Genomic DNA, 24,526 nt, shown 5'->3' on the forward strand with positions numbered 1-24,526 from the left:
CGCCGAGCGGGGTATAACTGGGTTTGGTGGGCAGTATGTCGGGCCTGGTGATCACCATCCTGCCTGTTGAGCGCGGACACCAAGCTATGAGAGGTCTTTGTGTTCCCGCTGGCCTGGCTGGGCGTCCTCTCACTGGCGCTGGGCATCTTCGGGAAGACGGGACTTCGACTCCAAGCTGCTGACGGGGGGTGCTGATGTTTGGGGATGGTTCGGCAGCCCGGGCCGTGCTCTTGCCATGTGTCTCCTACAGACACCCATCTTCCCCAGGGACACGCCCACCCTGACCTGCGTGAGGGGCCGTCTTCATCCTTGGCGCTGGTCTCCTTCCAGTGCACCAACCACCCCGGTCACCAAGCTGCACCCGGCGCCGAGGTGGTGTCCATGGCCGTCCTGAACGATGTCCTGCCGTAGGTGGTGTCCCCCTGCGAGATCATTGGGGCCAGATCCATCACCGCCCAGAACGTCAGACGGGACGGAGGAGGGCGGGGTAACGAGCGACCCATGGGACCGCCGGCCACGGCAGCGTAGTTGTCCCTCACTGAAACTCCTTGTGAAGCCACGGTGACACCACGATATGGTACGGACATCAGTAGGGCTTAATAAAAGGTTGCCATACGGCCATTTATACACACACACCCCCATCCCTTTGTAGATCTGGACTCTGCATTGGGGCGATCGCCCTGCCCGTTCTTTCATTGGGTCTGACGGCCGAGTCATTGTCACCCCTCAGAATGAGGGTGTTAGGGGCGCTCAGGGAAACCCCAGCAGGGTGTCCGGCCGACAGACGGCCTGAGTAAGGGGCCGGGGGACGTTAGCAGATCGTTACTGGACACAGAACCCACGCCCCCCATCACCATCTCTACACGAGGAGTGACCGACTGCTCCGCTGTGAGCGTGCACACATCTGTAATATATGGTCAAGGAGGGGGGGGGGGGAGGAGACAGGGCCTGAGCAAGGGTGGGGGGAAAGAGAGGAGACAGGGCCTCAGTGGGGAGAGGGGGAGGAGACAGGGCCTGAGTGGAGAGTGGGGGGGGGGGGGGTGGAGAGAGGACAGGGTCTGAGCAGAGGGAGGGGGAGCCTGAGCAGAGAGGGGGAAGAGAGGAGACAGGGCCTGAGCAGAGAGGGTTGGGTGGAGGAGAGGAGACAGGGCCTAAGGGGTATGGAGAGAGAGGAGACGAGGCCTGAGGGGGATGGGGAGGGGGGAAGAGGAGACGAGGCCTGAAGGGGGAAGGGGGGGGGGGGTGGGGGGGAGAAGAGGAGACGAGGCCTGAAAGGGGATGGGGGGGGGGGAAGAGGAGACGAGGCCTGAAGGGGGATGGGGGGAGGAGACAGGTCCTGATTGGGGGGGGAGGGAGAGGACAGAGCCTGAGTGGGGGGGAGGGAGAGGACAGGGCCTGAGTGGGGGGGAGGGAGAGGACAGGGCCTGAGTGGGGGGGAGGGAGAGGACAGGGCCTGAGTGGGGGGGAGGGAGAGGACAGGGCCTGAGTGGGGGGGAGGGAGAGGACAGGGCCTGAGTGGGGGGGAGGGAGAGGACAGGGCCTGAGTGGGGGGGAGGAGACAGGGCCTGAGTGTGGATGGGGGGGGAGACAGGGCCTGAGCAGAAGGGGGGGGGAGGAGAGACAGGGCCTGAGCAGAGGGGGGGGGGGGGGAGACAGGGCCTGAGCAGAGGGGGGGGGGGGGTGGGGGAGACAGAGCCTGAGCAGAGGGGGGGGAGACAGGGCTTGAGCAGAGGGGGGGGAGACAGGGCTTGAGCAGAGGGGGGGGGGAGACAGGGCTTGAGCAGAGGGGGGGGGGAGACACTGCCTGAGCAGAGGGGGGGGGGGGAGACAGGGCCTGAGCAGAGGGGGGGAGAAACAGGGCCCGAGCAGGAAGGGGGGACAGGGCCCGAACAGGAAGGGGGGATGGGACAGGGCCCGAGCAAGAAGGGGGGACGGGACAGGGCCTGAGCAGGAAGGCGGGTGGGACAGGGTCCGAGCAGGAAGGCGGGGGGGGGGGGAACAGGGCCCGAGCAGGAAGGCGGGGGGGACAGGGCGCGAGCAGGAAGGGGGGGGACAGGGCCTGAGCAGGAAGGGGGGGACAGGGCCTGAGCAGGAAGGCGGGGGGGGGGCCTGAGCAGGAAGGCAGGGGGGGGATGAGCAGGAAGGGGGGGGGACAGGGCCTGAGCAGGAAGGGGGGAGGACAGGGCCTGAGCAGGAAGGGGGGAGGACAGGGCCTGAGCAGGAAGGGGGGGGGGGAGACAGGGCCTGAGCAGGAAGGGGACGGGGCCTGAGCAGGAAGGGGGACGACAGGGCCTGAGCAGGAAGGGGGGGACGACAGGGCCTGAGCAGGAAGGGGGGGGGAGACGGGGCCTGAGCAGGAAGGGGGGGGAGACAGGGCCCGAGCAGGAAGGGGGGGGGGACAGGGCACGAGCAGGAAGGCGGGGGGGACAGGGCCCGAGCAGGAAGGCGGGGGGGACAGGGCCCGAGCAGGAAGGCGGGGGGGACAGGGCCCGAGCAGGAAGGCGGGGGGGACAGGGCCCGAGCAGGAAGGCGGGGGGGATAGGGCCCGAGCAGGAAGGCGGGGGGGACAGGGCCCGAGCAGGAAGGCGGGGGGGACCGGGCCTGAGCAGGAAGGGGGGGGACAGGGCCTGAGCAGGAAGGGGGGGGACAGGGCCTGAGCAGGAAGGGGGGGGACAGGGCCTGAGCAGGAAGGGGGGGGGACAGGGCCTGAGCAGGAAGGGGGGGAGGGGCAGGGCCTGAGCAGGAAGGGGGGGAGGGGCAGGGCCTGAGCAGGAAGGGGGGGGGCAGGGCCTGAGCAGGAAGGGGGGGGCAGGGCCTGAGCAGGAAGGGGGGGACAGGGCCTGAGCAGGAAGGGGGGGACAGGGCCTGAGCAGGAAGGGGGGGACGGCAGACAGGGCCTGAGCAGGAAGGGGGGGGGGCAGACAGGGCCTGAGCAGAAGGGGGGGGGAGAGGAGACAGGGCCTGAGCAGAGGGGAAAAGAGAGGAGACAGGGCCTGAGCAGGGGGGAAAAGAGGAGACAGGGCCTGAGCAGGGGGGAAAAGAGGAGACAGGGCCTGAGCAGGGGGGAAAAGAGGAGACAGGGCCTGAGCAGGGGAGGGGGGGGGTAAAGAGAGGAGACGGGGCCTGAGCAGGGGAGGGGGGGGGGGGGTAAAGAGAGGAGACGGGGCCTGAGCAGGGGGGGGGTAAAGAGAGGAGACAGGGCCTGAGCAGGGGGGGGGGTAAAGAGAGGAGACAGGGCCTGAGCAGGAGGGGGTAAAGAGAGGAGACAGGGCCTGAGCGGGGGGGGGGGGGGGGGGTAAAGAGAGGAGAAAGGGCCAGAGCAGGGGGAGACAGGCGACATTTTTAATAGCACGTATTAGACCCGAGAGTGTTGATACATGTAGAGAAATAACTGTGCTGGGTTGTAACGGAACCGGAGGAATTCGTAGGGGAGGAAATCCCCAAGAATGTGAGATTTCCTCTAGAAATAGCCGTGTCCGGGTATTGAGCCAGGGTCGAAGGTTAGATTGGGCGAGCGGGCTGTAGGGGGAGAGCATGCCCGCCCAGGCAGCAGGACAGGAGAGAGTTGGAGGTGGTGACCAGGCTGTGGCTGGAGGATAGATTAGAGCAGAGGGAGGAGGATCGCAGATCCCTGGAACAGTGCGTGGAGACAGAACGTGTAACAGACGACGAGATGGACAGCAGAGACGATGGTCCGAGCGCAGGAAAGGCGATGGTGAAATCAGCTTACAGTCTATATACAGTATAAATACACAAGTACAAAGTATAAATGTTCTGGGTATAACATATATTATCTTGTACAGCGCTGTGTATATGATCACACCCCGATCATTCTACACACTGCAAGCGGTCGCGCTGTTCTCCAGTGCCCGATACTCTCCCTCTGTCTACATTAGGCTTAGTTCTTGGGGCACACATCGTTCTTAGCCATCAGCCCCCCCTCTCCTCCAAATGTCACGATAGTGTGTTATAACACACGAGAAGCAATAACACACCCACTGTATTCAGCCCTCCCTACTCTTGGCACATAATAAGTACCGCCTTCCCTTGTGCTGCATGGAGGATATTCCTATGGAAATCCCCTAACCTGCAACTTACCCCAACAACTTTACTTTTTTATATGTCCAGTGGCTCCCTTTGCCCAAACCCTCTGTTTTACCTGCTAGATAGGGATAGTTACAGGGGGGTGGGGGGTGTGACAGTGTTTCATGCTTTGGGGGTGTTAGGGTTACACCTGTGCCTGTTACATGTCCAGTGGCTCCCTCTGCCCAAACCCTCTGTTTTACCTGCTAGATAGGAATAGTTACAGGGTGTGTGTGTGTGTGTGTGGGGGGAGGTTCTTGTTTTGGGGGTGTTAGGGTTACACCTGTGCCTGTTACATGTTCTGTGTTGTGTCATTTTGTTGGTTGTTTTAACTGTATTGTGTATTATGTGCCCCCTGTATATCATGGTGTATCATGTCTTGTTTATCACTTTGTATATCCTTGTGTATTAAGTGTGGTGTATTAGGTGTTTATCATTATGTATCCTTGTTTATCATGTGTTGTGTAGCCTTGTGTCATGTGTTGCTGTGTATCTTTGTATCATTATGTATCTTTGTGTATCATTATGTATCCTTGTTTATCACGTGTTGTATATCCTTGTGTATTATATGTTGTGTATCATTGTGTCCTTGTTTATCATGTGTTGTGTAATAGGTGCTGTGTATCCTTGTGTATCATGTGTTGTGTAATAGGTGTTATGTATCCTCGTGTCATTATGTATCGTTGTGTATCTTGGGTTATGTATCCTTGTGTTGTGTGCCCTTGTGTATTGTTACGAGTTGTTGTGTTACCTATGCAGTTCCTGCCCGCCTCGGCGCCTCCTTACACATGTAACACGGGTATAACGGGACACACCCGCCTCCCTGCGCCCTTGGCAACGGGATATAATCCCCCTCACCCCGCCGCCGGGAACAGGGGGAGGCCGCGGCCTAGCTGGTCTGGAAAAGCCGCGGTGTTTCCTGCGCGGCTCCCCGGCCCCCCTGGCCTGCCCGGCGGCCTGACTCATCACGCGAGGCCGCAGGCTCCGAGGCCTACACCGGAACTCCCACGGGAGTGCACTCTTCCCTCCCCCCCTCGCTTAGCCGACACCGTGTCCCCGCCGCGCGTCACGTGACTCCCGGGCACGGTACCCCCCCTCCTCCCGTATTTCCGGGTCCACGCGCCAAACACAGCGGAGTAAATAGTCCCCAGCGCCGAAGCCCCGCCCCTATCTCGCTGGGCATGCGCCGCAGCAAGGGGGCGGGGCCAGGCTAGCTCAGCGAGACCCCGCCCCTTTCCGAACTCCTCAACCAATGGCGGCGCTGAAACGCAAAAGGGGGGAGGGGAGAGTCCTCGCACCGGCGCGGTGACGTACCTCCGCGTCACCCGAGCAGCCAATCGCCTTTGCGTTCCCTCCCTTGTCGGCTTGGCTGGGTGACCCCGTGGACGGCGCCCTGGGAGTCTATATAAAGAGGCGGCGCAGAGCGCGGAGCTTCAGTTGCGCTCTGAGAGGCGCCGGCGACGGACCTCAAAATAACAGGGGAGAGCCGCCGCCGCGTCCGTGTGTATATAAAACCAGACACATCAACAAACAACTTCCCCCTCACACCCTCCGCGGAGAGGGACGGACACACACACTGCCCCTTATCCCCGTGACGCCGCGGAGCCGCCGCCGACATGCACCACGGGCCGCCAACCGGGGACAGCGCGTGCCCGCTGCACACCATCAAGCGCGTGCAGTTCGGAGTGCTCGGTCCCGACGAGCTGGTGAGAGGAATAGGGCGTGGTCTGAGGGGTAGGGGGCGTGGTCTGAGAGGGGCGGGGCTGAGTGGGATGTGACTGATACTTTGTATCCAGTATTATAAACCGGTTCCAATGTGACGTCATTAATGACCATGTCATGTTATTATTCATCCTGTTCCATTATTTAAGAATTATATTTTTTATTGTTAATAATGATTATTATTAATTCATTATTGTTATTAATTATTTTTGTTATTGATTATTATTAATTCATTATTGTTATTATTGATTATTATTAATTCATTATTGTTATTGATCAACTGTTATTGTTAGTTATTGATGTTAATTATTGCTTATTCATTATTGGTGTTTTTTTTTTAGTTATTGATTTTAATCATTCGTTATTTATTATTATTAGTTATTGTTATTTAATTATTTCTTACTGGTTCATTATTATATTAGTTGATGTTATTATTAATGCTTTCATGTGATATTAATTTGTTGGCAAATTAATTCGTTTTAATGTTAATTGATCATTGTTGCTTTTTTGTATGGAGGATTATGTTCCTTTACGGTTAATAGTCCCACTTCAGATGTATTAGAAGTTACAATGATGGTAGAAAAGGGACATTAAATACCCAGAATATTAATCTGAAAATTATATATATATATATACACAAATAATCCCCCATCAAAATTATTATGAATATGTGAAAATTATACGAAGTGACATCAAATGCCCAAATACATTTTGAAATAGGATAATTAATGTTAATTGTACTTGTATTGATGAATACATGCACATACACACATATACACATATATATATATATATATATACACACATACACATATATATATATTCATATACACACACATATATATATATATATACATACACATACACACACACATACACACATATACACATATATATATTCATATACACACACATATATATATATACATACACACACACATACACACATATACACACATATATATATATATATATATATATACACATTCACATATATATATATACGACTACAAAGCTACAAAGAATCCCTCTAGAAGCACACAAACATATATGAAAATACAAATGTATTAAACAACATTGTTGTTTAATAATTGTGTATTTCCATATATATTTGAGTGCTTCTAGAGGGATTCTTTGTAGGAATATATTTATCTCCCGTGGCACGGCCGGGGCTTCACTTTTGGCCTTATTCCTAAACCTGACTATAACATACTCTACTCAGGCCGCGTGTATAGTGCCCGCGACGGGTGACGTCGCCGCGAGCGAAAGTTATATTTCGCTTTGTGGCGGCGTCGCGGGCTTACTGGCATTTGATTGGTTCAGGGGCTGTCCGCTCCGTTGCATTGCTGCGTCGCGCTTACTCTAAGCGCACACAGCGCCGGCGATGTATTTGTTTTTGGCGGCGTCGCGTCCCCGTCGCGGGCGCTACACGCACGGCCTTAGACTTAGTCTGTTGCAGGTAGGCTGCGTGTCTTTATATATACATATACCGCATGTATGGCGGGAATGACGCCGTCACGCGGTATCACACACTGAGCGATGGTGCGGGGGGGGGGAACACAGCGGATATATAGCAAGGATACGGCGTGGGTGCTTAGGAGTGTTGGAAGAAGACTTCTTCAGGGTCCCGTATCTATGAAGGATCCTGTTATACTCCCAATGTAACGTTTATCAATGCTTCTCCTCGCCGGCTCTTCTGTTCGCCAAGTCCACCGCCTTTGAGACAAGAGGTCCGTTTGGGCCTGATCAATATCTGCCAGACTCCGAGGTTTAATAATCATGTTTGTTCCACTTTCTCTGTATTTTTATTGAGTTTTTTGCTTCCGGTAGCAAGTTCCTCTCCCGGTGAAGGCCTCCCCAAATGATCTTCCAGGTTCTGCCTCTGTAAGCCTTTCTCCTCTCACGTTGCTCCGGGAAATTGGATCTGGAGTGATATCTGGGTAGCCTCCTTGTAAGAAGTGAATCCCGCCTCGGCAGTTGTATCTACAATAACGTTGATGCTCTGTGATCGCTTCATTTTGCAAAGATGCGTAGTATTTTCTGTTCCCGTATCAGGGCTTGACCACCACTGTGATTTCCATTCTGAGAAGATGGCGATTCGGTTCAGCTCGCGTTGCTTATTTGACCCTTCATTGGAACGGGGAAATATCAAGACTAATTTTCGAAGTGGAGGAACGTCTGATATGATCAACATCACAGGAGATTGATTCTGGTCTACAGAAGAGAACGTTGGACCTCACCGAGATCTATTTAGTGTTGTGACTTACGCCTAGTTTTTATGTTGGGTAGAGTCCTTGGTTGGCGGCTTTCAGGGACCGGGAGAACCCAATCGCGTCTGACATGGGTTTAGCTGGGCGTCAGTATTAATGTCGATGACTGGCTCTGGATGAAGGCTTGGGTGGCCCTGGATGAAAGCTTGGGTGGCTCTGGATGAAGCCTTGGGTGGCTCTGGATGAAAGCTTGGGTGGCTCTAGATGAAAGCTTGGGTGGCTCTGGATGAAAGCTTGGGTGGCTCTGGATGAAGCCTTGGGTGGCTCTGGATGAAGCCTTTGGTGGCCCTGGATGAAGCCTTGGGTGGCCCTGGATGAAGCCTTGGGTGGCTCAAGTGGTTCTTTTCTGCTGTCAAATTCAGTATTTCCTTGTCGAGGATTAGTTCAGCGCAGTGTATGAGGCAGAACACCACGCGATTGTCCTGCAGCACCATCTCGCAACTCGGGAGCCGGCCAGGATAAATATCGATGCACTCACTTCACCTTCCACCTCTGAGGCAGTTGCCAAGATGTCCCTCAAAATATCTTCATATAATTTAAACCGGAAGTACAGTAGAAATTCATAGAATGTACAGAGAAAGTGGAATACACGGGATGAAGGAAACCTGTCAAATCTTCACTTGGTCCCAATATGCTTCGCGTCTCCGGGGGGGGGGACTTGGCAGATAGAAGGGGAGCAGGCGGAGAACTTGGTACGGGAGCGTAGAACGGGAGTGTTATATGGGAGACTCGAGATGTTTTGCAACGAGTCCTGAGCACAGAAGATCGGGGCTCTGAAACTGGTGGCCCCTTCCCTAATGTGGCAAGCAGGGGGGTCTTTGGAGGGTCCGTTGCATGGTCTGTTGCTGTGACATTGTTCACCCCAATATGTAGGTCATCTAATTTCTCCCCTATAAATCTGAATAATAATAACCCCGCGCTTGTGTTTTTGCAGAAAAAGATGTCGGTTACAGATGGCGGCATTAAGTACCCCGAAACCACAGAGGGGGGCCGCCCCAAGTTGGGGGGGTTAATGGACCCTCGTCAAGGGGTGGTCGAGCGGACGGGACGATGCCAGACGTGTGCAGGTAAATCCCGTGTCGAGCGTTGTGCGACCAGCTGTCACAGTCTATACTGATCCTATGTAATATCCCAGTCTATATGAGGCCTTGTCTACTGACCGTATATAGACTGGAATATCCCAGTCTATATGAGGCCTTGTCTACTGACCGTATATAGACTGGAATATCCCTGTCTATATGAGGCCTTGTCTACTGATCATATATAGACTAGAATGTCCCAGTCTATATAAGACTGTAATATTTTACGGATACATCTAATGCCTTTTATTCTGATTTTATATGAATAGACTATCGCAGTCTATAAGGCCTTGTGTACTTATGCTTCCATGAATATGATCACCCAGGCCTCTGGCCTCCTGCCTTAAAACTCCTTTAGGTTCCCTCTTCCCTGTCCCTCACGTGCCTTCTCTCTCAGGTAACATGACTGAATGTCCCGGGCACTTCGGTCATATTGAACTGGCCAAACCCGTCTTCCACGTTGGATTTCTGGTGAAGACTATGAAGGTTTTGCGATGCGTCTGCTTCTTCTGCTCCAAACTCCTGGTGGATTCGGTGAGTCCGGGGGCAGGATGGGGAGGGGTGAGGGCATTAAAATACTGGCTCCTCTCTCTCTCCTCACTATATCATCCTCTCCTGGTATCCTTCTCTCCTGCAGAACAATCCCAAGATTAAGGACATCCTGGTGAAATCCAAAGGGCAGTCCAAGAAGCGCCTAACCCACGTGTACGAGCTTTGCAAGGGCAAGAACATCTGTGAGGGTGGAGAGGAGATGGACAATAAGTTTGGAGTGGAGCAGAACGAGGGAGACGAGGACATCACGAAAGAGAAGGTGAGATGGCCACCCAGAAAGGAGAAAAAAAAAGGGTGGGGGGGTCGGGCATGGACAGAAAGAGGTGAGGGCGGCATGGACAACCAGAAAGAGGTGAGGGTGGCATGGACAACCAGAAAGAGGTGAGGGCGGCATTGGCAACCAGAAAGAGGTCATGGATGGGACATGGGTATCCAGGAAAAGAAGGTGAGGGGGTGGGATTTGGACATCCAGAGAGAGAAGGTGAGGGGGACATGGAAAGAGAAGTGGTAGGGCATGGGCAACCAGAAAAGGTGAGGGGTGGGATATGGACATCAGGAAGGTAAGGGTGACATGGATATCCAGAAAGGGTAGGTAAGGGGGTGGGACATGGACATCCATAGAGAAAAGGTGAGGGGGGCATGGAGATCTGGAAAGAGGTGAGGGGGGCATGGACATGTACATCCAGAAAGAGGTGAGGGGGTCGGACATGTACATCCAGAAAGAGAAGGTGAGGGGGGCATGGACATCCAGAAAGAGAAGGTGAGGGGGCCATGGACATCCATAAAGAGGTGAAGGAGGCCATGGACATCCAGAAAGAGGTGAGGGAGGCATGGACATCCAGAAAGAGAAGGTGAGGGGGCCATGGACATCCAGAAAGAGAAGATGAGGGGGCCATGGACATCCAGAAAGAGAAGGTGAGGGGGCCATGGACATACAGAAAGAGAAGGTGAGGGGGCCATGGACATCCAGAAAGAGAAGGTGAGGGGGCCATGGACATCCAGAAAGAGAAGGTGAGGGGGCCATGGACATCCAGAAAGAGGTGAGGGGGCCATGGACATCCAGAAAGAGGTGAGGGAGGCATGGACATCCAGAAAGAGGTGAGGGAGGCATGGACATCCAGAAAGAGAAGGTGAGGGGGCCATGGACATCCAGAAAGAGGTGAGGGAGGCATGGACATCCAGAAAGAGAAGGTGAGGGGATGGGACATGGACACCCAGAAGAACACAATGAAAGTGAGGGGACCATGCACAGCTTCCTTAGGATCACGGCGGCTGTTGCTGTACGATTGTGCCCGACTCCGTGTCTTCTCCCCAGGGGCACGGCGGCTGCGGCCGGTACCAGCCGCGGATCCGGCGCTCCGGTTTGGAGCTGTACGCGGAGTGGAAACACGTCAACGAGGATTCCCAGGAGAAGAAGATCCTCCTGAGCCCGGAGCGGGTGCACGAGATCTTCAAGCGCATCACGGACGAGGAGTGCTTCATCCTGGGCATGGAGCCGCGGTACGCCCGCCCCGAGTGGCTCATCGTGACCGTGCTGCCCGTCCCCCCCTTGTCTGTGCGGCCGGCGGTCGTCATGCAGGGGTCCGCCAGGAACCAGGTGAGAGGGGGGGGGGGTTTGTGTAGCCGGGAGGCGACGGGATGGAGGGTTCCTCCAACCCGACGCGTTTTTGGGGTTTGTGCAATCCCCGACGCGTTCTGACCCTCCGTCCCTTTCGTGCCCCGCCAGGACGATCTGACTCACAAGCTGGCGGACATCGTGAAGATTAACAACCAGCTGCGGCGGAACGAGTTGAACGGCGCCGCCGCTCACGTGATCGCGGAAGACGTCAAGCTGCTGCAATTCCACGTGGCCACGATGATCGACAACGAACTGCCGGGGCTGCCCAGGGTGAGGAAGGGGCTGCTTGGGAAAGTGGAGGGGACTGGCACCCCCCCCTGTATCTGGCTTTCCTGGCGCCCCCCTCTCTGGCCTCCCTGGCGCCGCCCCTCCCTCTCTGGCCTCCCTGGCGCCTCCCCTGTCTGGCCTCCCTGGCGCCCCCCCCCCCCCTGGCCTCCCTGGCGCCCCCCCCCTGCTCTCTCTCGCCTCCCTGTCTGACGCTCCCCCCGCTCTCTCTCGCCTTCCTGTCTGACGCTCTCTCCCTGACGCCCCCTGCTCTCTCTCGCCTCCCTGCCTGACGCCCCCTGCTCCCTCTCGCCTCCCTGTCTGACGCTCCCCCCGCTCTCTCTCGCCTTCCTGTCTGACGCTCTCTCCCTGACGCCCCCGGTTCTCTCTCGCCTCCCTGCCTGACGCCCCCGGCTCTCTCTCGCCTCCCTGTCTGACGCCCCCCCCCCCCCCGGTTCTCTCTCGCCTCCCTGCCTGACGCCCCCCCCCGGTTCTCTCTCGCCTCACTGCCTGACGCCCCCCCCCCCGGTTCTCTCTCGCCTCCCTGCCTGACGCCCCCCCCCCGGCTCTCTCGCATGACGCCCCCCGGCTCTCTCGCCTGACGCCCCCCCCGACTCTCTCGCCTGACGCCCCCCCGGCTCTCTCTCCCTGACACCCCCCAGCTCTCTCTCGCCTGACGCCCCTCCGGCTCTCTCTCGCCTGACCCCCCCCCCGGCTCTCTCTCGCCTGACGCCCCCCCCCCGGCTCTCTCTCGCCTGACGCCCCCCCAGCTCTCTCTCGCCTGACGCCCCCCGGCTCTCTCTCGCCTCTCTGCCTGACGCTCCCCCGGCTCTCTCTCGCCTCCCTGCCTGATACCCGGCTCTCTCTAGTCTCCCTGCCGGATGCCCCCCCGGCTCTCTCTCACCTGACGCCCCCCCCCGGCTCTCTCTCGCCTGACGTCCCCCCCGGCTCTCTCTCGCCTGACGCCCCCCGGCTCTCTCTCGCCTGACGCCCCCCGGCTCTCTCTCGCCTGACGCCCCCCCGGCTCTCTCTCGCCTGACGCCCCCCCGGCTCTCTCTCGCCTGACGCCCCCCGGCTCTTTCTCGCCTGACGCCCTCCCGGCTCTCTCTCGCCTGACGCCCCCCCGGCTCTCTCTCGCCTGACGCCCCCCCGGCTCTCTCTCGCCTGACGCCCCCCCGGCTCTCTCTCGCCTGACGCCCCCCCGGCTCTCTCTCGCCTGACGCCCCCCCGGCTCTCTCTCGCCTGACGCCCCCCCGGCTCTCTCGCCTGACGCCCCCCCGGCTCTCTCTCGCCTGACGCCCCCCCGGCTCTCTCTCGCCTGACGCCCCCCCGGCTCTCTCTCGCCTGACGCCCCCCCGGCTCTCTCTCGCCTGACGCCCCCCCGGCTCTCTCTCGCCTGACGCCCCCCCGGCTCTCTCTCGCCTGACGCCCCCCCGGCTCTCTCTCGCCTGACGCCCCCCCGGCTCTCTCTCGCCTGACGCCCCCCCGGCTCTCTCTCGCCTGACGCCCCCCCGGCTCTCTCTCGCCTGACGCCCCCCCGGCTCTCTCTCGCCTGACGCCCCCCCGGCTCTCTCTCGCCTGACGCCCCCCCGGCTCTCTCTCGCCTGACGCCCCCCCGGCTCTCTCTCGCCTGACGCCCCCCCGGCTCTCTCTCGCCTGACGCCCCCCCGGCTCTCTCTCGCCTGACGCCCCCCCGGCTCTCTCTCGCCTGACGCCCCCCCGGCTCTCTCTCGCCTGACGCCCCCCGGCTCTCTCTCGCCTGACGCCCCCCCCCCCCCCGGCTCTCTCTCGCCTGACGCCCCCCCCCCCCCCGGCTCTCTCTCGCCTGACGCCCCCCCCGGCTCTCTCTCGCCTGACGCCCCCCCCCCGGCTCTCTCTCGCCTGACGCCCCCCGGCTCTCTCTCGCCTGACGCCCCCCCGGGCTCTCTCTCGCCTGACGCCCCCCCCCGGCTCTCTCTCGCCTGACGCCCCCCCGGCTCTCTCGCCTGACGCCCCCCCGGGCTCTCTCTCGCCTAACGCCCCCCCCGGCTCTCTCTCGCCTGACGCCCCCCCCCGGCTCTCTCTCGCCTGACGCCCCCCCGGCTCTCTCGCCTGACGCCCCCCACTGGCTCTCTCTCGCCTGACGCCCCCCCCGGCTCTCGCCCCCCGTCTCCTCAGGCCATGCAGAAGTCTGGGCGTCCCCTGAAGTCCCTGAAGCAGCGGTTGAAGGGGAAGGAAGGGCGCGTGCGTGGAAACCTGATGGGGAAGCGCGTGGACTTCTCCGCCCGGACGGTCATTACTCCCGACCCAAACCTGTCCATTGATCAGGTCGGGGTGCCGAGGTCCATCGCGGCCAACATGACCTTCCCCGAGATAGTCACGCCCTTCAATATCGACCGGTCAGTCCCCATCTCCCTGCCCCCACCCGGGTATATACCCTGCCTCCACCCGGGTATATACCCGGTGTCCTCCCCACCCGGGTATATACCCTGTGTCCAGTATTGTGGGACGGGCGGGTCAGTATTGTGTTCTGGGTGTTACGTGCGGGTCAGTAGTGTGGGACGGGCGGGTCAGTATTGTGGGACGGGCGGGTCAGTATTGTGTTCTGGGTGTTACGTGTGGGTCAGTAGTGTGGGACGGGCGGGTCAGTATTGTGGGACGGGCGGGTCAGTATTGTGTTCTGGGTGTTACGTGTGGGTCAGTAGTGTGGGACGGGCGGGTCAGTAGTGTGGGACGGGCGGGTCAGTATTGTGGGACGGGCGGGTCAGTATTGTGTTCTGGGTGTTACGTGCGGGTCAGTAGTGTGGGACGAGCGGTTCTGTAGTGTGGGACGGGCGGGTCAGTATTGTGTTCTGGGTGTTACGTGCGGGTCAGTAGTGTGGGACGGGCGGGTCAGTATTGTGGGACGGGCGGGTCAGTATTGTGTTCCGGGCGTTACGCGCGGGTCAGCAGCGCGTTCCGTGGGACGGGCGGGTCAGTATTGTTCTGTGTCTTCAGGCTGCAGGAGCTGGTGCGACGCGGGAACAGTCAGTATCCCGGAGCCAAATACATCATCCGAGACAACGGGGACCGTATCGACCTGCGATTCCACCCCAAACCCAGCGACCTGCACCTGCAGATCGGATACAAGGTCAGTGCGGGCCCCCGAGGTGGCCAGCCTGCCCTCCGCAGGGGCTGCGCCTTCAGCTTGGACTTCCACATCAGAACCTCTGTGTGCCCCCCCCCCCCATTCCTTTATTTGCCCCCTTCAGAAATAGATCCAGAGCAATGGAAGTTCTAGACTTTTGTTGTCTTCTTCCTCTGGAATAAATCCAGACAACGGGCTTCAGTTGAGCCGTTATATCGGCTTCTCTGGGCTCGGCCACCGTCCTCTCACACACCCCCACCCACACCCACCCCCACACACGCACACCCGCTCAGTGTACAGGCGGTGACTTCTGTCTCCCGGGTTCCCGACCAGGTGGAAAGACACATGTGTGACGGGGACATCGTCATCTTCAACAGACAGCCCACGCTGCACAAGATGTCCATGATGGGGCACAGGGTGCGGATCCTGCCCTGGTCCACCTTCCGACTCAACCTCAGGTGAGGGCCTCTCCTTGCCCAGTTGCACACCTGGGGGATAGGTGCGTGGCAGAAGGTCCGTAGGGACGTGTGACCGTTGGGTTTGGGTGTAGGCTTGTCGGTGCAGGGATGAGCCCTTTTCGTGTCCCCCTCCCCTTCTCAGCAGTGTGACCGTTGGGTGGGGGTGTAGGCTTACCCGTTGGATGAGGCTGTAGGCTTACCCATTGGGTGAGGGCGTAGGCTTACCGTTGGGTGGGGGCGTAGGCTTACCCGTTGGGTGGGGGTGTAGGCTTACCCGTTGGATGTGGGTGTAGGCTAACCAGTTGGGTAAGGGTGTAGGCTTACCCGTTGGATGTGGGTGTAGGCTTACCCGCTGGGTGGGGGTGTAGACTTACCCGTTAAGTGGGGGTTTAGGCTTACCGTTGGGTGGGGGTGTAGGCTTAACGTTGGGTGGGGGTGTAGGCTTACCCGTTGGGTGGGGGTATTGGCTTACCGTTGGGTGGGGTGTAGGCTTACCGTTGGGTGGGGGTGTAGGCTTACGGTTGGGTGGGGGTGTAGGCTTACCGTTGGGTGGGGGTGTAGGCTTACCCATTGGGTGAGGGTGTAGGCTTACCGTTGGGTGGGGGTGTAGGCTTACCCATTGGGTGAGGGTGTAGGCTTACCGTTGGGTGGGGGTGTAGGCTTACCCATTGGGTGAGGGTGTAGGCTTACCGTTGGGTGGGGGTGTAGGCTTACCCATTGGGTGAGGGTGTAGGCTTACCCATTGGGTGAGGGTGTAGGCTTACCGTTGGGTGGGGGTGTAGGCTTACCCATTGGGTGGGGGTGTAGGCTTACCGTTGGGTGGGGGTGTAGGCTTACCGTTGGGTGGGGGCATGACCCCTCTCCGTGTCCCCCTCCCCTTCTCCGCAGTGTGACCACTCCATACAACGCTGACTTTGACGGGGACGAGATGAACCTACACCTGCCTCAGTCCCTGGAGACGCGGGCGGAGATCCAGGAGCTGGCCATGGTGCCGCGTATGATTGTCACTCCTCAGTCCAACCGTCCCGTCATGGGCATCGTGCAGGACTCGCTGACCGCCGTGCGCAAGTTCACCAAGCGCGACGTCTTCCTGGAGAGGGTGAGTCTTCTGTACTGTCCCCCTGCGGGGGAGGGACAGGCTCTGTGTCACTGTGTCACCCTGCGGGGGGAGGGACAGGCTCTGTGTCACTGTGTCACCCTGCGGGGGGAGGGACAGGCTCTGTGTCACTGTGTCACCCTGCGGGGGGAGGGACAGGCTCTGTGTCACTGTGTCACCCTGCGGGGGGAGGGACAGGCTCTGTTACTCACCCTGCGGGGGGAGGGACAGGCTCTGTGTCACTGTGTCACCCTGCGGGGGGAGGGACAGTTTCACAGCTCCCTTCTGTCTGTGTCACCCTGCGGGGGGAGGGACAGGCTCTGTGTCACTGTGTCACCCTGCGGGGGGAGGGACAGGCTCTGTGTCACTGTGTCACCCTGCGGGGGGAGGGACAGGCTCTGTGTCACTGTGTCACCCTGCGGGGGGAGGGACAGGCTCTGTTACTCACCCTGCGGGGGGAGGGACAGGCTCTGTGTCACTGTGTCACCCTGCGGGGGGAGGGACAGTTTCACAGCTCCCTTCTGTCTGTGTCACCCTGCGGGGGGAGGGACAGGCTCTGTGTCACTGTGTCACCCTGCGGAGGGAGGGACAGGCTCTGTGTCACTGTGTCACCCTGTGGGGGGAGGGACAGACTCTGTGTCACTGTGTCACCCTGCGGGGGAGGGACAGACTCATAGCTCCCTTCTGTCTGTGTCACTGTCACCCTGCGGGGGAAGGGACAGACTCATAGCTCCCTTCTGTCTGCGTCACTGTGTCACCCTGCGGGGGGAGGGACAGGCTCATAGCTCCCTTCTGTCTGTGTCACTGTGTCACCCTGCGGGGGGGAGGGACAGACTCATAGCTCCCTTCTGTCTGTGTCACTGTGTCACCCTGTGGGGGAAGGGACAGTCTCATAGCTCCCTTCTGTCTGCGTCACTGTGTCACCCAGCGGGGGGAGGGACAGGCTCATAGCTCCCTTCTGTCTGTGTCACCCTGCGGGGGGAGGGACAGACTCATAGCTCCCTTCTGTCTGTGTCACTGTGTCACCCTGCGTGGGGAGGGACAGACTCATAGCTCCCTTCTGTCTGTGTCACTGTGTCACCCTGCGGGGGGAGGGACAGACTCATAGCTCCCTTCTGTCTGTGTCACTGTGTCACCCTGCGGGGGGAGGGACAGACTCATAGCTCCCTTCTGTCTGTGTCACTGTCACCCTGCGGGTGGAGGGACAGGCTCATAGCTCCCTTCTGTCTGTGTCACCCTGCGGGGGGGGGGGGGACAGACTCATAGCTCCCTTCTGACTGTGTCACCCTGCGGGGGAGGGACAGACTCATAGCTCCCTTCTGTCTGTGTCACTGTGTCACCCTGCGGGGGAGGGACAGACTCATAGCTCCCTTCTGTCTGTGTCACTGTGTCACCCTGCGGGGGAGGGACAGACACATAGCTCCCTTCTGTCTGTGTCACTGTGTCACCCTGCGGGGGGAGGGACAGACACATAGCTCCCTTCTGTCTGTGTCACCCTGCGGGGGAGGGACAGACTCATAGCTCCCTTCTGTCTGTGTCACCCTGCGGGGGGAGGGACAGACTCATAGCTCCCTTCTGTCTGTGTCACTGTGTCACCCTGCGGGTGGAGGGACAGACTCATAGCTCCCTTCTGTCTGTGTCACTGTGTCACCCTGCGGGTGGAGGGACAGGCTCATAGCTCCCTTCTGTCTGTGTCACCCTGCGGGGGGGGGGGGGACAGACTCATAGCTCCCTTCTGACTGTGTCACCCTGCGGGGGAGGGACAGACTCATAGCTCCCTTCTGTCTGTGTCACTGTGTCACCCTGCGGGGGAGGGACAGACTCATAGCTCCCTTCTGCCTGTGTCACTGTGTCACCCTGCGGGGGGAGGGACAGTCTCATAGCTCCCTTCTGTCTGTGTCACCCTGCGGGGGGAGGGACAGGCTCATAGCTCCCTCCTGCCTGTGTCGGACGTGGGATATGTTTCTGCTCACACTGATCTCTCCCTCAGGGCGAGGTGATGAACTTGCTCATGTTCCTCTCCACCTGGGACGGGAAGGTCCCCCAGCCGGCCATCCTAAAGCCGCGTCCGTTCTGGACCGGGAAACAGATCTTCTCCCTCATCATCCCGGGACACATCAACTGTATCAGGACACACAGCACCCACCCCGACGAGGAGGACAGCGGGCCCTACAAGCACATCTCCCCCGGAGACACCAAGGTGTGTGATCCCCCTACCCTCTGGGAGAAGATTCTCCCCCCCCTCACCCCCACTGCGAGCAGATCTCCCCCACTGCGAGCAGATCCCCCCCACTGCGAGCAGATCTCCCCCACTGCGAGCAGATCTCCCCCACTGCGAGCAGATCTCCCCCACTGCGAGCAGATCTCCCCCACTGTGAGCAGATCCCCCCCCACTGTGAGCAGATCCCCCCCCACTGTGAGCAGATCTCCCCCACTGCGAGCAGATCTCCCCCCACTGTGAGCAGATCTCCCCCCACTGTGAGCAGATCTCCCCCCACTGTGAGCAGATCTCCCCCCACTGTGAGCAGATCTCCCCCCACTGTGAGCAGATCTCCCCCCACTGTGAGCAGATCTCCCCCCACTGTGAGCAGATCTCCCCCCACTGTGAGCAGATCTCCCCCCACTGCGAGCAGATCTCCCCCCACTGCGAGCAGATCTCCCCCCCACTGCGAGCAGATCTCCCCCCACTGTGAGCAGATCCCCCCCCCCCACTGTGAGCAGATCCCCCCCCCCCCCACTGTGAGCAGATCCCTCAAGGGGTACCACTCTAACACTAAACATTCTCCTCCTCTCGCCCCTCCCCCTTTCTCTTGCTATCCCCCCTTCTGCCTTTTCTCTTGCTCTCTTCCCCCCCCCCTCCCCCCCGTGCAGGTGATAGTGGAGAACGGGGAGCTGATTATGGGCATCCTGTGTAAGAAGTCTCTGGGGACCTCGGCCGGTTCCCTGGTCCACATCTCCTACCTGGAAATGGGTCACGACACCACCCGCCTCTTCTACTCCAACATCCAGACGGTCATCAACAACTGGCTGCTCATTGAGGGTCCGTCCTGGGGATGGGGTGGGGGGGGGGGTCCGTCCTGGGGATGGGGTGGGGGGGGTCCGTCCTGGGGATGGGGTGGGGTGGGGTGGGGGGGTCCGTCCTGGGGGTGGGGTGGGGTGGGGGGGGTCCGTCCTGGGGGTTCGGTATGGATGTGGGTGGGTGGGTTGTGCAGAGCGATGGATCCATCTCTACAATCCAGATTGAACACTGGGGGGGGGGAGTAGAATTTCGTTCAGGGGGTTGTCCCACCGGGGGCGGTGTGTATACGTACACCTTATACCCCGTATACATTTCTTACCTCGAGTCACACCATGTAATCAGAGTAATGTTACAGCCATCGTTTCCACCCGCGTGCTTGGTCTTCCTCGGGGGCCCTACGCGGGAGATGGTGCGTCGGCTGTAGTAGGTTCTTCGGATCACTGTCTCCTGGCGCCGCCTTGTATACGTTGTGTGTGAATGGGATATCTCCCTAGCAGTACCAGCACCCGCGTCGTTTATACTTGATGTAGATCAGGGGTTTCCCAGCCTTTGTTACCCTGCCGCCATCCCAGATTATTCTGGGTAAACCCTTTGGAGACGCCTCGGGGGACCCCCTGTTGGGAACCACCAGGACTGATCCTTTTTTGACGTTCATAGCTTGATCACCGTGCTTGTTTTGTTGGTCGCGCAGGTCACACCATCGGCATTGGAGACTCCATCGCTGATGCGAAGACTTACCAGGACATTCAGAACACCATCAAGAAGGCCAAGCAGGATGTGATAGAGGTGAGAGATGGAGGGTGATCGCCGCAGTGTCAGGGGGGTTCCAGGTCTCTCCTCACAAGGGGGTTCGTGGAGGTGGGTTGGTGAACTTCTGACACTCCTAGTTAGGGGTCTTCTAAGGAATACTCAGTCTCCTTCCCACCCGCAGGTCATAGAGAAGGTCCCATAACCTCAACCTCAATCTCCTATCGCTTCTCCTCTTCCCACCCGCAGGTCATAGAGAAGGTCCCATAACCTCAACCTCAATCTCCTATCCCTTCTCTTCTTCCCACCCGCAGGTCATAGAGAAGGTTCCATAACCTCAATCTCCTATCCCTTCTCCTCTTCCCACCCGCAGGTCATAGAGAAGGTTCCATAACCTCAATCTTCTATCTCTTCTCTTCCCACCCGCAGGTCATAGAGAAGGTTCCATAACCTCAACCTCAATCTCCTATCTCTTCTCCTCTTCCCACCCACAGGTTATAGAGAAGGTCCCATAACCTCAATCTCCTATCCCTTCTCCTCTTCCCACCGCACAGGTCATAGAGAAGGCCCATAACCTCAATCTCCTATCTCTTCTCTTCCCACCACGCAGGTCATAGATAAGGTCCCATAACCTCAATCTCCTATCCCTTCTCCTCTTCCCACCGCACAGGTCATAGAGAAGGCCCATAACCTCAATCTCCTATCTCTTCTCTTCTTCCCACCCGCAGGTCATAACGAAGGTCCCATAACCTCAACCTCAATCTCCTATCCCTTCTCCTCTTCCCACCCGCAGGTCATAGAGAAGGTTCCATAACCTCAATCTCCTATCCCATCTCCTCTTCCCACCCGCAGGTTATACAGAAGGTCCCATAACCTCAATCTCCTATCCCTTCTCCTCTTCCCACCCGCAGGTTATACAGAAGGTCCCATAACCTCAATCTCCTATCCCTTCTCCTCTTCCCACCGCACAGGTTATAGAGAAGGTCCCATAACCTCAATCTCCTATCTCTTCTCCTCTTCCCACCGCACAGGTCATAGAGAAGGTCCCATAACCTCAATCTCCTATCCCTTCTCCTCTTCCCACCATGCAGGTCATAGAGAAGGCCCATAACCCCAATCTCCTATCCCTTCTCCTCTTCCCACCACGCAGGTCATAGAGAAGGCCCATAACCTCAATCTCCTATCCCTTCTCCTCTTCCCACCACGCAGGTCATAGAGAAGGTCCCATAACCTCAATCTCCTATCCCTTCTCCTCTTCCCACCACGCAGGTCATAGAGATGGTCCCATAACCTCAATCTCCTATCCCTTCTCCTCTTCCCACCACGCAGGTCATAGAGAAGGTCCCATAACCTCAATCTCCTATCCCTTCTCCTCTTCCCACCACGCAGGTCATAGAGAAGGCCCATAACAATGAGTTGGAACCCACCCCGGGAAACACCCTGCGTCAGACCTTCGAGAACCAGGTCAACCGTATCCTGAACGACGCCAGAGACAAGACCGGCTCCTCCGCCCAGAAATCGCTGTCTGAATACAACAACTTCAAGTCCATGGTGGTGTCCGGCGCTAAAGGGTCAAAGATTAATATCTCCCAGGTGAGGAGAGGTGGGGGAGCATCGGGTTCCAAGGTCAGGGTCTCGTAGGTGTGGGTCAGGGGTCATTTGGTCTAAGGTCAGGGTAACTACGGGTCACAGGAAGATCATGGAGGGGGTGTCCTGTTAAAGGGTCAGGGGTGACCCTCCTCCCCTCGCCCCCTGCCAGGTCATCGCTGTGGTCGGTCAGCAGAACGTGGAGGGGAAGCGGATCCCGTTCGGTTTCAAGCACCGGACGCTGCCCCATTTCATCAAGGATGATTACGGCCCCGAGAGCAGAGGCTTCGTGGAGAACTCGTACCTGGCCGGACTGACCCCGACCGAGTTCTTCTTCCACGCCATGGGAGGGAGAGAGGGGCTGATCGACACGGCGGTGAAGACTGCCGAGACTGGTAACTGGCCCGATAACCGTGTACTGACCCAATAACTACACACGGTGTGCAGAGAGGGGGACTGACCCTATAACTACACACGGTGTGCAGAGAGGGGGACTGACCCTATAACTACGCACGGTGTACAGAGAGGGGGACTGACCCTATAACTGCACACGGTGTGCAGAGAGGGGGACTGACCCTATAACTGCACACGGTGTGCAGAGAGGGGGACTGACCCTATAACTACACGGTGTACAGAGAGGGGGACTGACCCTATAACTACACACGGTGTGCAGAGAGGGGGACTGACCCTATAACCGTGTACAGAGAGGGTGACTGACCCTATAACTACACACGGTGTACAGAGAGGGGGACTGACCCTATAACTACACACGGTGTGCAGAGAGGGGGACTGACCCTATAACTACACACGGTGTGCAGAGAGGGGGACTGACCCTATAACTACGCACGGTGTACAGAGAGGGGGAGTGACCCTATAACTGCACACGGTGTGCAGAGAGGGGGACTGACCCTATAACTACACACGGTGTGCAGAGAGGGGGACTGACCCTATAACTACGCACCGTGTACAGAGAGGGGGACTGACCCTATAACTGCACACGGTGTGCAGAGAGGGGGACTGACCCTATAACTACACACGGTGTACAGAGAGGGGGACTGACCCTATAACTACACACGGTGTACAGAGAGGGGGACTGTCCCTATAACTACGCACCGTGTACAGAGAGGGACTGACCCTATAACTACACACGGTGTACAGAGAGGGTGACTGACCCTATAACTACACACGGTGTACAGAGAGGGACTGACCCTATAACTACGCACGGTGTACAGAGAGGGGGAGTGACCCTATAACTGCACACAGTGTACAGAGAGGGTGACTGACCCTATAACTACACACGGTGTACAGAGAGGGGGACTGACCCTATAACTACACACGGTGTGCAGAGAGGGGGACTGACCCTATAACTACACACGGTGTGCAGAGAGGGGGACTGACCCTATAACTACGCACGGTGTACAGAGAGGGGGAGTGACCCTATAACTGCACACGGTGTGCAGAGAGGGGGACTGACCCTATAACTACACACGGTGTGCAGAGAGGGGGACTGACCCTATAACTACACACGGTGTGCAGAGAGGGGGACTGACCCTATAACTACACACCGTGTACAGAGAGGGGGACTGACCCTATAACTGCACACGGTGTGCAGAGAGGGGGACTGACCCTATAACTACACACGGTGTACAGAGAGGGGGACTGACCCTATAACTACACACGGTGTACAGAGAGGGGGACTGTCCCTATAACTACGCACCGTGTACAGAGAGGGACTGACCCTATAACTACACACGGTGTACAGAGAGGGTGACTGACCCTATAACTACACACGGTGTACAGAGAGGGGGACTGACCCTATAACTACGCACGGTGTACAGAGAGGGGGACTGACCCTATAACTACACACAGTGTACAGAGAGGGGGACTGTCCCTATAACTACACACCGTGTACAGAGAGGGGGACTGACCCTATAACTACAGTGTACAGAAAGACTGACCCTATAACCATCCCCTTGCTTTTCTTTCTCGCCTCTTCTCCCTCGTCTCCCCCTGTCTCCCCCTAATCCCCTAATCCTCTAATCCCTTCTCCTCTCTTCCCCCCCTCTCCCTTCTCTTCCCCCCCTCTCGTCTCTCCCTTCTCCCCCCCTTTCCTCTCCCCATCTCTCTCCCTTCCCGCCCATCTCTCTCCCTTCCCGCCCATCTCTCTCCCTTCCCGCCCATCTCTCTCCCTTCCCGCCAATCTCCCTCCCTTTCCGCCCATCTCCCTCCCTTTCCGCCCATCTCTCTCCCTTTCCGCCCATCTCTCTCCCTTTCCGCCCATCTCTCTCCCTTTCCGCCCATCTCTCTCCCTTTCCGCCCATCTCTCTCCCTTTCCGCCCATCTCTCTCCCTTTCCGCCCATCTCTCTCCCTTTCCGCCCATCTCTCTCCCTTCCCGGCCATCTCTCTCCCTTCCCGCCCATCTCTCCCTTCCCGCCCATCTCTCCCTTCCCGCCCATCTCTCTTTCTTCCCGCCCATCTCTCTCCCTCCCTTCCCGCCCATCTCTCTCCCTCCCTTCCCGCCCATCTCTCTCCCTTCCCGCCCATCTCTCCCCCTTCCCGCCCATCTCTCTCCCTTCCCGCCCATCTCTCTCCCTTCCCGCCCATCTCTCTCCCTTCCCGCCCATCTCTCTCCCTTCCCGCCCATCTCTCTCCCTTCCCGCCCATCTCTCTCCCTTCCCGCCCATCTCTCTCCCCGCCCATCTCTCTCCCCACCCATCTCTCTCCCCACCCATCTCTCTCCCCACCCATCTCTCTCCCCACCCATCTCTCTCCCTTCCCGCCCATCTCTCTCCCTTCCCGCCCATCTCTCTCCCTTTCCGCCCATCTCTCTCCCTTTCCGCCCATCTCTCTCCCTTTCCGCCCATCTCTCTCCCTTTCCGCCCATCTCTCTCCCTTCCCGCCCATCTCTCTCCCTTCCCGCCCAT

At 58.4% G+C, this 24,526-nt stretch overlaps 1 protein-coding gene and 1 long non-coding RNA gene across 2 annotated transcripts in view; one reads left to right on the plus strand and one right to left on the minus strand.

Moving 5' to 3' along the window:
- Positions 1 to 3,768: 3,768 nt before the first annotated feature.
- LOC142471403 (uncharacterized) lies at positions 3,769 to 5,222 on the minus strand. The gene is made up of 2 exons (XR_012789431.1): positions 4,367 to 5,222; positions 3,769 to 4,234 (listed from the first exon to the last, which is right to left on the minus strand). It is a non-coding gene; the product is annotated as an uncharacterized LOC142471403 (long non-coding RNA).
- A 307-nt stretch (positions 5,223 to 5,529) lies between these two features.
- POLR2A (RNA polymerase II subunit A) overlaps positions 5,530 to 24,526 on the plus strand; it is a 37,772-nt gene continuing 18,775 nt past the window's right edge. The window contains 15 exon segments of the mRNA XM_075577634.1: positions 5,530 to 5,789; positions 9,010 to 9,142; positions 9,552 to 9,688; positions 9,792 to 9,965; positions 11,022 to 11,303; positions 11,433 to 11,594; positions 13,746 to 13,966; positions 14,565 to 14,697; positions 15,028 to 15,152; positions 16,041 to 16,251; positions 18,239 to 18,448; positions 19,120 to 19,288; positions 19,959 to 20,053; positions 21,404 to 21,607; positions 21,774 to 21,996. Of these exon segments, the coding sequence (XP_075433749.1) occupies positions 5,700 to 5,789; positions 9,010 to 9,142; positions 9,552 to 9,688; positions 9,792 to 9,965; positions 11,022 to 11,303; positions 11,433 to 11,594; positions 13,746 to 13,966; positions 14,565 to 14,697; positions 15,028 to 15,152; positions 16,041 to 16,251; positions 18,239 to 18,448; positions 19,120 to 19,288; positions 19,959 to 20,053; positions 21,404 to 21,607; positions 21,774 to 21,996 (2,569 nt within the window). The 5' untranslated portion in view covers positions 5,530 to 5,699.

This window comes from Ascaphus truei, chromosome 20 (genome assembly GCF_040206685.1).
Source record: "Ascaphus truei isolate aAscTru1 chromosome 20, aAscTru1.hap1, whole genome shotgun sequence".
Taxonomy (NCBI): Eukaryota; Metazoa; Chordata; class Amphibia; order Anura; family Ascaphidae; genus Ascaphus; species Ascaphus truei.